This window comes from Triturus cristatus, chromosome 4_2 (genome assembly GCF_964204655.1).
Source record: "Triturus cristatus chromosome 4_2, aTriCri1.1, whole genome shotgun sequence".
NCBI lineage: Eukaryota > Metazoa > Chordata > Amphibia > Caudata > Salamandridae > Triturus > Triturus cristatus.
In genome coordinates, this window is record NC_140586.1 from 11,566,309 (window position 1) to 11,580,496 (window position 14,188).

The window sequence follows — 14,188 nt, forward strand, 5'->3', positions numbered from 1 at the left end:
CCCATTGCAGACAATTTTAGGATTGTAAGTCGTTGGTATGTCACTCATATTTCATTTGTTTTTAACATAGCTGATGGTGTGAAATTAATTAATTGTGAAATTAATATGCAAGTGGGCTCTTAACTCTTTTCTTCGTATATTTTTAGGGTCCTCCTGGCCCGGTTGGTCCTTCTGGCAAAGATGGCTCTAACGGTTTGCCTGGTCCCATTGGTCCTCCTGGTCCCAGAGGTCGAGGTGGTGAAACTGGCCCTGCTGTAAGTAGCATTAGCTTCACAGTACAGTGAAAATACACTTAAGAGTGAATTGTCCTCAGAAGGCACATCACTGTTTATGGTACAGCATGAGTCAAAGCCAGCATAAGCACGATAAATAGCTTTGATAACATGAAACATTATACAGAGTACAAAAAGAAATGCATACATCACGTATTAAACTTTAGCTTAGTATGCTTCACAGATACTAAATATTAATATTTACTCTATCTAAATGGTATACATTCCCTTAACCAGCCTCATTCAACTCTAACTCTCAGAACAAAGTTCAGAAGTTATAGCGTTTATTCATATCTTCCCATTCTTGGTTAGCTAAGAGCACATCACACATTGTCTTAGTAGAGAAGTGATTATTTCAAAACTACTTATCTCCAGATCTTTTGTCATTAATAACAGTTATCTTCAGAAAATGTGTATGTCATTACCAGAAACAAAACAGATGAATTAATTGGATATCAACTGTTGTTTATGATTATAATGTACAAACTGTTTCTAAATACATTCGGCCATAAGCTTGTAGGTGGTTTAACAGTCTCTTATCAGTTGTGTCTCTAGTGACGTAGATTGAAAAGAAATACTAAGAAAGAGAGTGCTGAACACAAATTGAAGACTGTTATCAAGAAAGAGTGGACACAGGATGAAACTTAATAGAACTGGTGATCCTTGTTAGCATCAAAATGGCATGTTTCTATCCTGCCTATCAATTTATGATTCACTTGCTATTGCATGTGTTCTGATTAGGGGCGGGCAGAAGTTGCTGAGTTTTACTCCGCAGGATTCCGCGGAGTTACACAAAAACTCTGCTAGATTCCACAAAGAAGTGCAGTATGAGAAGCGATAAACGCTAAGGATGAAGCAGTCACAATGGACTGGGTGAGCACCCAGTACACATTTCCCTAGGGAACATTTACCCTTCATCACTACCACCAACCACTTTGTAAACTCCCAGGCCCCCTCACCGTAATGATGGCAGCGGGCTAAAAGCAGACAAGCAGCCTGGAAATAAAAAATATTACCTCATGGAACCCAGATATTGGGAAGGGCGGTGTAATGTGGATGTCATCAAGGATGGCAGAGTCACAATTGACAGCCTTGTTAGAATCATCCAAAGAAGGTACTTACCTCAGTACTTAACCCCTACAGTACGATTTCTCTTATTTACGCATTAACAAATTAAAGCCTATACGTGATATCAGCCCAATTAACACTCGGTTCCTGCTGCTGATCTCAAGTAAGCAGTTCCACTTAAACACCAGTGAATCACCGGAGAGCAGGGCTGCCATTCATTGAGTTTCAAATTTAGCTCCGCCCCCTCCCACTCACAGATTGCTCCATCACAGCCATGCTTGTTATGCAGACAAAAACAGCAACATGCTGAGTTAAAAGATCACAGTTCAGTGTGCACCAGCCTCTTTTATAAAGAGGGAAGGTTTAACTTTTTACAAAGCGCACAGTTTCAATGTACAACACGTGGAAACACTGCGTCCATGTGCAACTTGTGCCTGACTCTGAGGGTCCAATCTGGCGCAAACTCCATCTGTGCTATAATTGTCATTTTCTGCAGGACTTTGACAGAGCTCAACAGGCATATGTGCTCACAACTGTACGTATGAGTAGGAAACAGCACATACAATCATTAAACACAGGCAGAACACCTCACAGAGATCCAACGCTGCACAGATTGGCCATGTGTTTGCCAGTTTGCCCCATCACGCATGCACCCTTCCAACACTCCATACACCAACTAACATCAGACCCTATTAGACAGGATTCACAACACGTCCTACACAGCCAAGATAGGCCAGTAGATAGACGTCAGAGGCCCCACGTCATCACCTCTTGCTCCCAAATACAGCAACCACTTCACTGCACTGTGGAAATGTGCAACTCAAATACCGCAAATACCCAGCAGGACCTCTGAGCATAGTGCTATCAACAATTATAACACACCTGCTTTACACAATAAGAAAGCTACAAATACAGTAGTGATACAACTTCATAAATTAAATCAGAATTCAGTCTGTGATGGAATCTTCAAAACTAGGACTTCACAAGCGCTGCGAGGTCAAACATATTGCACATTGTGCGCTAAACAGATAAGACTTTCAATAACATATGAAAGAGAGAATGGTATTGGCTGAGCTGCTCACCCGTGACACAGTACAGTCTGATATGTTGATAATTGCAGCTACACTAGAAGAGGAGGTGGATGTCAGCCCTGCTCCCCTTCACACTGTGGCTGAAGGAGGATAGAGTGTCATGATTATGTTTCACCATTCTATATATTTTACAGCAGACAAAGGGTGTGGAGCGTGGGCAGTCATTTTTAGAAACCCCTGGAAGATGCTGTGCGCAGAAACCCTCAGATATATCATTTACTGATACTGAAAATATTATATTGTTTCTGTGAAGTGTTGGGCATTGTTTATCTTTTTAGCTTCCCTTGTGAACAGTCATTCCCTCACCTCAAACCTCAACGACATTAGGAGCACATGCTTCTCACAGCCTCCGACCACCCTTCTCCCGCTTGGAGAGCTGCCTGCTGGTTCCAATTAGTGCAGACTAGGAATTAGTGCTGCCGAATGATTCATTCTGCCAGGGGAGCCGAGCGGCTGAATTGATTAGTCATTCTGCATTACAAGATTAATGTGGAATTACTAAATTCCTCCAATTCTGCTGGCTGAATTGAAAATTCTGCCTACTCCTAGTTCTGGTATCATTTTGATGCTTACAAGGACCACCAGTCCTATCCATTTTCACCCTCCAATGCTTCCAAAAAGGACTATTCTATGTATGCATCACATTATCAGTGACAACACATTACATATTTAACAATACTCTCTACATCATTACAACTTTGTGTTTTTTTTAGTGGTCGTGCATCCTGCATATATTGAAGGGTTTAGAGCAGGGATCTTCAACCTTTTTTAAACTGAGAGCTATGTCTATTCAAAGAAAGTCCTCCTGAGCTACTAGCAAATACTTGTATCACTGTTAAATAGTGAACACATGTTAACATAACACTATGACCATGCTAACGAGGATTATCAGTATTGTTTGCCCAAACATTTCTGGCAAGGTCACCAGCTGAAATGCCACTACAACACTTATCAATATTAAATGCATCCACCTGATTAATGAAGTAAAAGCAAAAGCATCACAAATCCTGTGGTGCAAATGACATAACCACACAAATAAGTCAGCCAAATTCCGCTTGACATCTGATTCTACTATCAACTTTAAATGGTTTTTGGACTTGCAACCTTTTGCCTTTATCAGCATGGCAGTTTGTGAAAATACTCATATTTTCCTATCAAATACTACTTTCCATTTTGGGCAAGAAAAGCACCCCCCCCCCCCCCAAAAATAAAACAATTTAAAAAAAAAAGATTTGCCTTTGAAATATCCATTTTCTATTTAGACTTCCAGTGAGGACCACCGTTTATCATGGAAGAACACAATTTCAAATAGACATCATCATGAATGTGCATACATGCATACACACAAACAGAATAATGCACACGAGGCTCTTAAACAGCACATCTCTGGATCCATACCTTTGTCTCTTTAGCTTTTGTGCTGACCATGCACCAAGCTAATGTTTTCATTATGGCTCCACAGTTCCACACTTTGATGGGTCAGCAATGGTTACTACTCACGCTACTCCTGGCACTCTTATTTCATTCAGTGTTCTTGCACATGATGCGATTACAACATGACCAATTGCCTTGTGAATTAACTAGTGTCAGTGGGGAGACAGACGGTCATGTGTCAGACCCATATGCAGACAAAGAGGGTGGTTAAGGGTTCCCATGAGGCACAGCAATTGGTTTGACTGGCTGCTACTCTTAGGGTCTTGAGGTAAGCATTACTGCCTTCTCTAATATGCACAGACTCTCTGAATGAGGTACTTGTCTTGGCTTCAACTATGAGAGGTACTTTGAGGGTGCTTGTGAGCTGCCAGTATTACCTGAGCTACTTGTTGGAGACCCCTGATTTAGAGCTGTACAGTAAATTCTAATAACAACATGCAACAGAATTAGTAGTTTTACAGTCTGTAAATTATACTGGTAAGTATTAGCACAATCCACATGTAGGATTTAGCCCTCTTTGAATTGGAAAATCTTCCCACTTTTAGATTAACAATTATAAATATTAGTAGCCACTGTAAAATATAGTGAACAAGCTTGTACCTTGTCAATGTTTTGTGCAATTAATTGTTTACAAAATGTAGTGGATTAAAAATAAAACAAAATCAAAGTTACTCTATTTTCATTTTGTCTCCTATAGGGCCCTCCTGGCAACCCTGGCCCACCTGGTCCACCTGGTCCTCCTGGTCCTGGCATTGACATGTCTGCCTTTGCTGGTTTGTCTCAACCAGAGAAAGGGCCTGATCCTCTCCGTTACATGCGTGCTGACCAGGCCTCAAGCACCCTTCGCCAGCATGATGCTGAAGTTGATGCTACACTGAAATCTTTAAATAACCAAATTGAAAGCATTCGTAGTCCTGAAGGCAGCAGGAAGAACCCAGCTCGTACTTGCAGTGACCTGAAGCTCTGCCATCCTGAGTGGAAGAGCGGTATGTACATTCAGATTGATTCCTATGGAAGTTTTGACTGGCAAACGATATAGTTTTCTGTATATATAAATTCTTGCAGTGGGTATTATAGGCTCTAGGTGTCCAAACTATCAAGGATTAGCGCAGACACAAAGGTGATTGTGAAGTCATCATGTGAGTGATTGAGTCAATGAAAACCCTTGTTACAATTATGTGTAGCTAACCATCTCTAGGGACAATCACATTCAGTAAGTCCTTGGTAATAATATTTTAATCAGACTTGAGTAATCATTGAACCAGCAAGATGGCTCAGTAAGGTAATTCTTGACACTGACACCCTCAGTGATCTGCACGTCATGAGCCTGAAGCCCAGCAAAAGAAACGGTATCTTCTATGCTAATTGAGTACCATTAAACTGGAAACAATGCCAACAGTATTGGAATAAGTAGTGACAGAAATATCATATGAAACACTTTTGAACATATTGTAATTACTATTACATTATTAATATTATCTTAGTATCTAGCTAAGTAATCACCTCCCAGCTCTGTTCTCAGAAAACTATAACACATTTCATGGAGTGTATTCAGATAGAATCTTTCCCTTGCACTGCACACATCTCCACTCCAGCAGGTAGATACCATACAAAGAAAGGAAACCCCAATTCATTGTTTGAAGTCAAAAGGAGATAGTTAGCATATTTGCTGTGTCACAAAAGTGCCTACATAGTGATTCCTAGAGGTGTCAATGTTAAAAATGTCTTGCTTGACTTCATGAGGATTTTGATAAGTATGAAGTGATGCAATTTTGTATGTCTCCTTTTCATTCCCTCAGCATATGTATAATGTCAGCTTTTCTAAGGTCATCTGTGAAGTCAATTGGAGGGCATGAGTCACTTTGCTTGATATTTTCACCCTACTCTGCAGTAGCTTCATTGCCAATTTAATGTCCGCGTTTTATGGCAGCGTGGATGTGTATTGTAACTGCAAGCTGTGAGTGAAATCGGAGTTTAGTGGCTGAATCTCTACCACCATGTGCCGGTATCTATAGATTATTTCATGTTTCATGAAGCCAATCCCAGCACAATTCAGATTCTGCATCTAAATCAGCATTACAATTTGTGCACACATTTTGCTCAGACCTAGGGGGACAATAACTAGGAACTCTGAAACTCAAGGCTGCACCATATTTACAAGAATGTGGAGCAGACTTGAGTTTCCCCCTGCAATGGCGCTAAGTTTAACAACTTAGTGCCAACGCAGGCACGCAAGGGTGTCAATGTGCAGGGGAGGATTGTTTATGTGTAGGAAGTTGTCCCCCACAACGTCCGTAAAAGTGATGTTGTGGTGGCGATAGTGGCTTGTACATAAGACACCCTTTCACACTTTTTCAACGCATAATGTTGCCAGGTGAAATCTGACAATTTTCAAGGACAAACCTTAATAATATGAGTGCTGGAACGTGACAAAAAGAATGGCAATCAATACTATCTCAAATTCTGAGGCGATGAACTTGGAATGGGAAGGCAGCACCACTCTGGAGAAAACTGTACTCCATAGAATTAAAACTTCCAGGCTCGTATCACTAGAATGTAGTTACTCAAAACACGAAATGAGGGCCTAAGTATGTATGACTGAAATGAAATATATTGCTGTTCAAATGAAATGCAGCTTTTATGTTTAGTTCCCATAGACCACCTTGTCATGCTAAAGTGTGCTATATAAATTCACTAGTAATATTAACAATGGCAGTAGTGCAGGTTTAAAAAACAAATGCCAGGGATTAAACTGTTATATATTTGACTGTAAATTAGTAACTCTCTGTCGGAAGCTGGCACTTTATGTGATATATTAATAATATGATATACCATGTAAAGAGTCAAGGATTCCCTTATAAGTTGACAGAGGCTTGGTCTAGCAATTCCAAGGAGCTTTGTTAGGGGTAGTGGGGTCAAGCAGCCTTAGGCTTAACCGAGAGGAGTGCAAAACCCCTGTAAATACACACAATGATTATTAAATGACACACACAACTGAATAAAAGGATCCACACCAATTTATAAAAATAGCAAGTATCTTTATATATGTTTAGGCATCAGAGAGAAATAGTTTGGGAAAGTACGCTTTTAAATATAAATTATTCGACACAGTGCAATATTTGAGTTTGGCAATGTTATCCTATGGAAGGAAGAACAAGTATTGCAAACAGTTATAGTACAGCGACTTACAGGACCAATCTTCAAGAGTTAAGGTGAGTGGTGGGCAAGGTCCAAGGCAGCACCAAACGTACACCACCAGCGGCATGAGGCCGGCCAGGCTCGGCGTGCAAAACAGTGTTGTGAGCCCAAGGTTATTCTATAGTTAGGTCACCACAAAAAGGCTGCAGGTTCTGGTTGGAAGGCCAGGTGTGCTGAAACAATAGGGGGGTTCAGGTCTTGGGTCCTCTTCTCAATAGCCCACGGGCAACAGATGCACTGGTGACTTCGGCGTCGGGTTTTCTTACCAGGAGCAGTCGTGATAGAGGGGGCATGCGTGCAAAGGCTGCAAGCTATTGCGACGAGGCCAAAAGGGGTGAAGCCACAATGGGCTCGGGCTCTGGAGAGCTGGGGGACCTTGATGACACAGTTGTTCCACTTCAACTTGGGCTAGGAGCAACGGGCACAGTGGTGGCTTTGGGTGTTGTGTTTTGGCAGTTCTGGAATCCTTTTCTTTTGGAGTGTCTGTGGGATGATGGGAACAACTCCGCTGTTCTTCAGGAGATATTGGTCTTTATTGAAGGCAGGTCTCCCAGATTTTGGAGACACACAGCTGCAGGACAAGACGTTGTTTGCGCAGTTTAGCTGGAAAATGGCAGACAGGTCAGCTGGAAGGGGGGCAAGTCAGGTGCTCTCTCCAGTCTTCTGCTTTTGCAGCTCTTTGTGTCCTTCTTCGTAAGTCATCAGGATCTGCTTCTCTAATGCCAGGGATTCCCCTAAATACTGAATGTAGGGGCTTTGGGGGAGTGTAGGGTAGTAGCCAATGGGCAATCGATCCTTGGGGTCACCACGTTCCATATATGACCACTTTCTGTTGGAAGTGGGCATAACCCTGTTCCTGAATTCCTAAGTATGCCATCACAAAGATAGCTATTTCTGAAAAACTGGGTCCACCTCAGTGTAGCCCACCTTAGGGCTGTTACTAGTATGTGAGTGGCAGATCTACCTGACTGGCTAATATTTCTGCCAGTCCAGGGTCCAATGGGGTCCTGGACAAATGGGGCAGCTTGCCCTCCTGTGAGAGGAGCCAGATCTGCATTCCAAAGGTGGCAACTCTTTGAAGCTTGCCAGCATGGGAGGCTAATCAGCAGGTCATCCTGTGGGAGTGAGTGTTACACCCTCTTCCCGGGCAGGCTTTTATCCTGGGCCTCCTGAGAGCAGAGGCTCTCACCCTAGGAGGTCAGAATAGTGTCTCGGGTGGCAGGCTGGCTGAAACCAGTCAAAAAGCACAGCAGAGGCTGGTAGGTTTTCAGGGGGCACCTCTAAGGTGCTCTATGGGTGCATGTATTGTTAAATCCATCACTGGAATCAGTGAGGGTTTGTCAACATGAGATGTTTGATACCAAACATCCCTATCTTCAGTGAAGCCATCATGTAGCTGAAAAAAACCCTTTTCACCAGCGTCCAGCACATGTCTTAAAATGGCTTCCCTGTTCACTTGTACTTGCAGTAGTAGGACTGACCAGCAGAAGGGCATATCTGCTCATGCAGGTATGTCCTTCCATGTAATATTTATCACCTTGCCTTAGGACTGTCAGGCCTGCTGTAGGGCTGACTTACAAATATTACATGCAGTGTTAGGGGACATGGCACACAGGGATGTGTGACTTGTCGTGTTTTCACTTTTGTCTGCGCCAAGGCACATAGCCTGCTATGGCAGCCTTGCATGTGCTTGATGAGGGGTCCCATAGGGTGGCACATTTTGTGCTGCTGACCTTAGGGACCTTCTTTAGTACCTCAGGCCAAGGTACCAATGGTACCATTTAGTAGAACATACTGAGGGTGCTAAAGGTTTTTCAAATTGGGAGGGGGGCAATTGTACAGTTTTGGGAAGGAGCTCTGCCACTGGGGACCTGGTTAGAAGGAACCCAGTGTACTTCCAATCGAAAACACATCAGTTACCAGGCAAAAAGTTGGGATGACCATATCAGAAAAGACTTATGTCCTATATAACCCCCAAACAAAAGAGGATGAAACTAACCTTTCTGAGGAAATTCTTCATCTTCTAAGTGGAATAACCTGGAAAGGCCATCTGCATTAACATGGTCAGTCCCAGGGCTGTGTTCCACTGTGAAGTCCAATTCCTATAAAATGGCTTTCCTGGTCACTTGCACTTACAGTAGTAGGACTGACCAGCACAAGGGCATATATTCTCATGCAGATATGCCCTCACATGTAATATTTAGCACCCTGCCTTAGGGCTGTCAGGCCTGCTGTAGGGGTGACTTACAAATATTACATGCAGAGTTAGGGGACATGGCACACAGGGATGTGTGACATGTTGTGTTTTCACTTTTGTCTGCTCCAAGAAACGCAGCCTGAAATTGCAGCCTTCCATGTGCTTGATGAGGAGTCCCTTAGGGTGGCACAATTTGGGCGTTCTTTAGTACCGCAGGCCCTGAGTACCAGGGGTACCATTTACTAGGGACTTACAGAGGGTGTTAACGGTTTTGAAAATTTTGAGAAAGAGCTCTGGCACTGGGGACTTGGTTAGCAGAAACCCAGTGTAATTCCAGTCGAAATCACATCAGTTAACAGCAAAAAGTGGGGATGACCATATCAAAAAGGCTACTTTCCTACACTCTCAAAACAAAATAGCAACCTTTTGTAAGTTCTTGGGATCCACCGCAGTGGCCTTTGTCATAAATACAATAATGTACCATCTTTTAAAGGCTACTGAGAAGAATCTAAAATTGGAAGAACATACGGCATCCAGTTTTGCTGTGAATACATGTAATTAGAATGCAATTCTGAATAGTTCTAACCTAAAAGACATGTGTTTGATTAGAATGAAAAAATATTAAATAAACACAATCATGCACATTCAAAAATGAGGTACAATAATGTTTGAATTTACTTTACAGGTGACTATTGGATTGATCCTAACCAGGGTTGCACTTTGGATGCCATTAAGGTTTTCTGTAACATGGAAACTGGTGAGACTTGTGTCTATCCTAACCCATCAAAGATCCCCAGCAAAAACTGGTGGACAAGCAAAAGCAAGGACAAGAAACACATTTGGTTTGGCGAAACAATCAACGGGGGCTTTCAAGTACGTATTTCCCATTCTTTTTCCTGCAGCACATAATGTAAAATGTTGTCGATAAGTCATGTGGTTTAAAATATGTCATTTTAAATGTGGGTTTGTTAAATGTTTTTTACAATCTGCATAGTTGTAGTTAATACAAGGCTCTTGCTTCATATTTCACTCTACAGTTCAGCTATGGCGATGACAGCTCAGCACCCAACACTGCCAGTATTCAGATGACCTTCCTGCGCCTGTTGTCTACAGATGCATCCCAGAACATCACTTACCACTGCAAGAACAGCATTGCTTTCATGGACGAGGCTTCTGGCAACTTAAAGAAAGCTCTTCTGCTGCAAGGCTCTAATGATGTGGAGATTAGAGCAGAGGGCAACAGCCGATTTACATACCATGCATTAGAAGATGGTTGCAAGGTAAATCGCAGTATATTAAATTGCTTTAATATTAATTAAAATAATAACTATAGAGCTGGGTGGAGAGCTTGAAAGGTGCAAGCTTGTTGGTGAAGAAAACAATAATCAGAAGGTCATGAGCTCATATCCGCAGGCCAACTCAGTCTTCCATCTTTCCAAAATCAGTAAATGGAGTTCTAATAAATTTGGTAAAACAGTAACATTTCTTAATAGAACAGTTACTGTATTGCATGTGTGGTATGTAGCACTACATACGAAACAAGTCATTGCTATAGATCACCCAATTATGGAGCTACCTGGCCAAGGTCTACTGTAAGAATTTATGTCATTATTCGTAATTACTTATATAAGTATTGCTGAAAATGTTTTCTCGAATTCATGAAGGAATGTAGGTCTGCAAAGAAACGATTAACATCAAGTTACCAAGACATTAAATTAGCTTTAGGAAAATGATTACACGTAGAACATTAAAAGGCAAGATATTTTTTATTTTCTAAAGTTTCCTCTAATGAACGTAATAGATGTGGTAGATGTGATCTAATTCAAGGACCGGCCCAACCTTGCTACCCACAAATGGGTTTCTATATGACATAGAATGAACCCCCTTATCTACCATGAGCATCAGATGCATGATTTATTTTTGCCTGTGCTCTTTGAGAGCAAGTGAAAGTTAATACAGGCTCAGAGAACCATAAACTATCAAATTCAAGCCAGCACGTCTTAGGCCCTTGCATTCTGCACTTTTTGGAACTAGAATTACTGCCTTTGTGTCCGTTAAAAAGGTTAGAACTTTTAAAACAATTTAGGAAATAATTTGAAATGCAATTAATGTAGTTGAAAATATGACAGGTGTCCAATGAAACACTTATAAAGTTAAACATTTTCTGAGGGGAAAATCAGGAAGTTCAGAGGGGGGTCAGTAGAATAATTGTTTGCAAAAATATCGTTAAAAAAACTTTAGCTTGTGTAGGCCGTTTCAAATAATGACGAGCAAGCATGCTAAATACATAGTTGATAATTCAATGATTTTGCTTTTACATTTTAGAAACACACTGGCAAATGGGGCAAGACAGTCCTCGAATACAGAACGCAGAAGACATCTCGCCTGCCTATTGTGGACATTGCACCTATGGATATTGGTGGAGCTGATCAGGAATTTGGTGTTGACATTGGCCCAGTCTGCTTCTTGTAAAAAAACTTTTAAAACAATCTAATAAAGTTAAATTAAAATCCAAAGGACCTGAGTACTTTCCAATCACTTTTAGGACTTCTGCACTGAAAGGCTGAACCGACCCCAAAATACCATTCATCCACATGGTCACATTTTGGACTTTTTTGTATTCTGATGCCATAACGTGGCAGACTGCGAAATAAAATAATGATGTTATTTATTTATTGTCTCTCGAAAATGGGTCTGGTGAAGGTGGGAAACTAACTAGCATGTTTGAAGGCTCCCCCAATGAATGTAGTAAGTGCAGGTTTTAACACTACCCCTAGCAAATGTCAGCAGGAGTGCTATGTATGATAATAAACAAAATGGTGCTATTGTTGTAAAACAAATGTGTATTTTTTAATCTTCAATTGATATAAAAATATTTGGAAAGTACAAACTAATCTCGGCTTTTTTCATTTTATATTTTTGTTCGTAAAGATATTTCTAAGATATAAAAATTATCTGTCATCAACTTTTTTTCTCAGCCAAGATGAAGGAAGTTTTTTACAAAACCTTTAACTTCCCTGTTTAAGCTACCTCACACTAAGTGAAAAAAAGTAACTATATGTTGAAGCTGAAGTAAACGTAAGTAGCCGAAACAGAAACTGGGATTTATGTAGGAACGTCCTTTGGATTCCCTTGACATCATCTTGGTCGTCTTGGGATTCTAGGTTTAGTGAAGTCTAAAACAGTAAGGGAGCTTGTGATTCATTCAATAATGCAGGGCAGGAGGGCTGCTGATTTGTGGCACAATATCTTGGAACATCCCAAGTACTTTGCAGCGGATGCCCATAAATTCAGCATTGCGGTAGCCAAAGAGATGATGTACACTATGTAAAGTGTGTTTTGGGTTATAGCCATTCAAATTCTTCTACTGTTTTTCAAAGCCATGAGTGTTGTCTGATCCACATTATTTTCTAGTGCCATTTTCCCAAACCTTTAAATATTCCTCATTTCAAATTGCCTTATCCTGTAAACTTGTGGAAAGAGGAGGGGGCGGGTGTGGGTGGGTGGTATGGCTGTAACGTGGTAGGGAATGGGGCAATTAATAGGCCATATTCAGGGGAAGGGTCAAAAGTATACACAACAAAAGATATGTACTATTTTGTATATGTAAAATAGATTTTTCTAAAATATTTTGCAATACGGATTTTAAGTGTGGTAGAATAGGTAACATGCCCGTCTCAAACACTATTTTTTCTTCTGTGAAATAGGTCTGCCACATTGTACATTTCTCTATTCCTAGAGCCCCTATATTTTCAGCAATAATGGTAGAAAAAAGCTTTTCTATAAAAATAAAAACACTTTTTTTTAACATTTCTATTTGTATTATTTTCCATCTTATGATGTACTCTTTGTTGAATGGTGTTCATTTTACCTTGGATATTTCACGACAAAACAAAACAACACAAATAAAAACGTTTAATTAAAAATCGGAACACAAGTGATTCGTATTTCATCAGACCAATGACGTAACGTATACCAAATGGAAGGCGAAGAGTATATGTAGTTGGAGGATGTTCTATGATCCTCAAGTAAATTCTTGAATCAAAAAGTGAGATGCTCACGCTGGTTTTCATTTTTACAAGCCTAATTTGAAAAGAGCTGATTCACTTTTAAATGATCTTAAACAAAATTAACCTGTCAAAGTTTCATTAGAGGAAGTTGCACTAATGTAAATCCTCTGTGGGTTGCAGCTGTTTCAAATGTCTCAGTTTTAAAGAGGCACATCAAAGAAAGATCAGCTGCTTTAGATTTGAAAATGTACTTTACCTGTAATCGTAATATTAAAAAACAAGGTGGATAACCAGACTTGTTAAAACTAACACGGTGTTAAAAATAAAAACTGAATGTTCCACTTTAAGATGGTCTTCCATCAAATTTTCAATTTTTTTCTTCTTTTTTCTCAGTGCAAATATTTAACCAGGGAAAGTTCTAAGTAAATAATATATTTATGAACCAGTGTTTATTAACCCTGAGGGCTGCCTTGTTAATTATGGTATAGATAGAGGTTTACCTTTCTGTCAGCTTTGTTTAATTGGCGAACAATAATATATATATGTACTTGTCAGTTCATGCTGATCGTGTGTCAGTCAGTCCGGAGGGTAGCCATTGGGTGCTTGGAGAGTAAGTCAGCGGGAGTGACATCATTATGCTTGTGTATGTAGGCATAAGCACTGAGAAAGGCCAGCATGGAGCAGCACACAAAGGAAAAGGTATTGGCTCCTGCTATCACCACTGTGCAAAGCTCCTTCTCTGGGCAGTGAGGCTGGAGATGACACCTGCATCAGGAAGGTCATAGCACCCATAATAACGGTTTAATACCAGCACTGCAACCAGGGCCGGACTGGGAACCAAAACCGGCCCTGGCAAAGTGCTTGGCGTGTCCCCCTCCCTCCCCCGGGATTGGGGTGCCGCCGAGCTCTTTGCCAGGG

At 40.9% G+C, this 14,188-nt stretch overlaps 1 protein-coding gene across 2 annotated transcripts in view; it reads left to right on the forward strand.

Moving 5' to 3' along the window:
* The window catches only part of COL2A1 (collagen type II alpha 1 chain), a 112,951-nt gene extending 99,881 nt beyond the window's left edge, over positions 1 to 13,070 (forward strand). For both annotated transcript variants that reach the window (XM_085600236.1, XM_085600237.1), the window contains 5 exons: positions 147 to 254; positions 4,563 to 4,851; positions 9,946 to 10,133; positions 10,298 to 10,540; positions 11,586 to 13,070. In XM_085600236.1, the coding sequence (XP_085456362.1) occupies positions 147 to 254; positions 4,563 to 4,851; positions 9,946 to 10,133; positions 10,298 to 10,540; positions 11,586 to 11,732 (975 nt within the window). In that variant the 3' untranslated portion in view covers positions 11,733 to 13,070. The remainder of the gene's footprint in view (positions 1 to 146; positions 255 to 4,562; positions 4,852 to 9,945; positions 10,134 to 10,297; positions 10,541 to 11,585) is intronic.
* Positions 13,071 to 14,188: the final 1,118 nt, after the last annotated feature.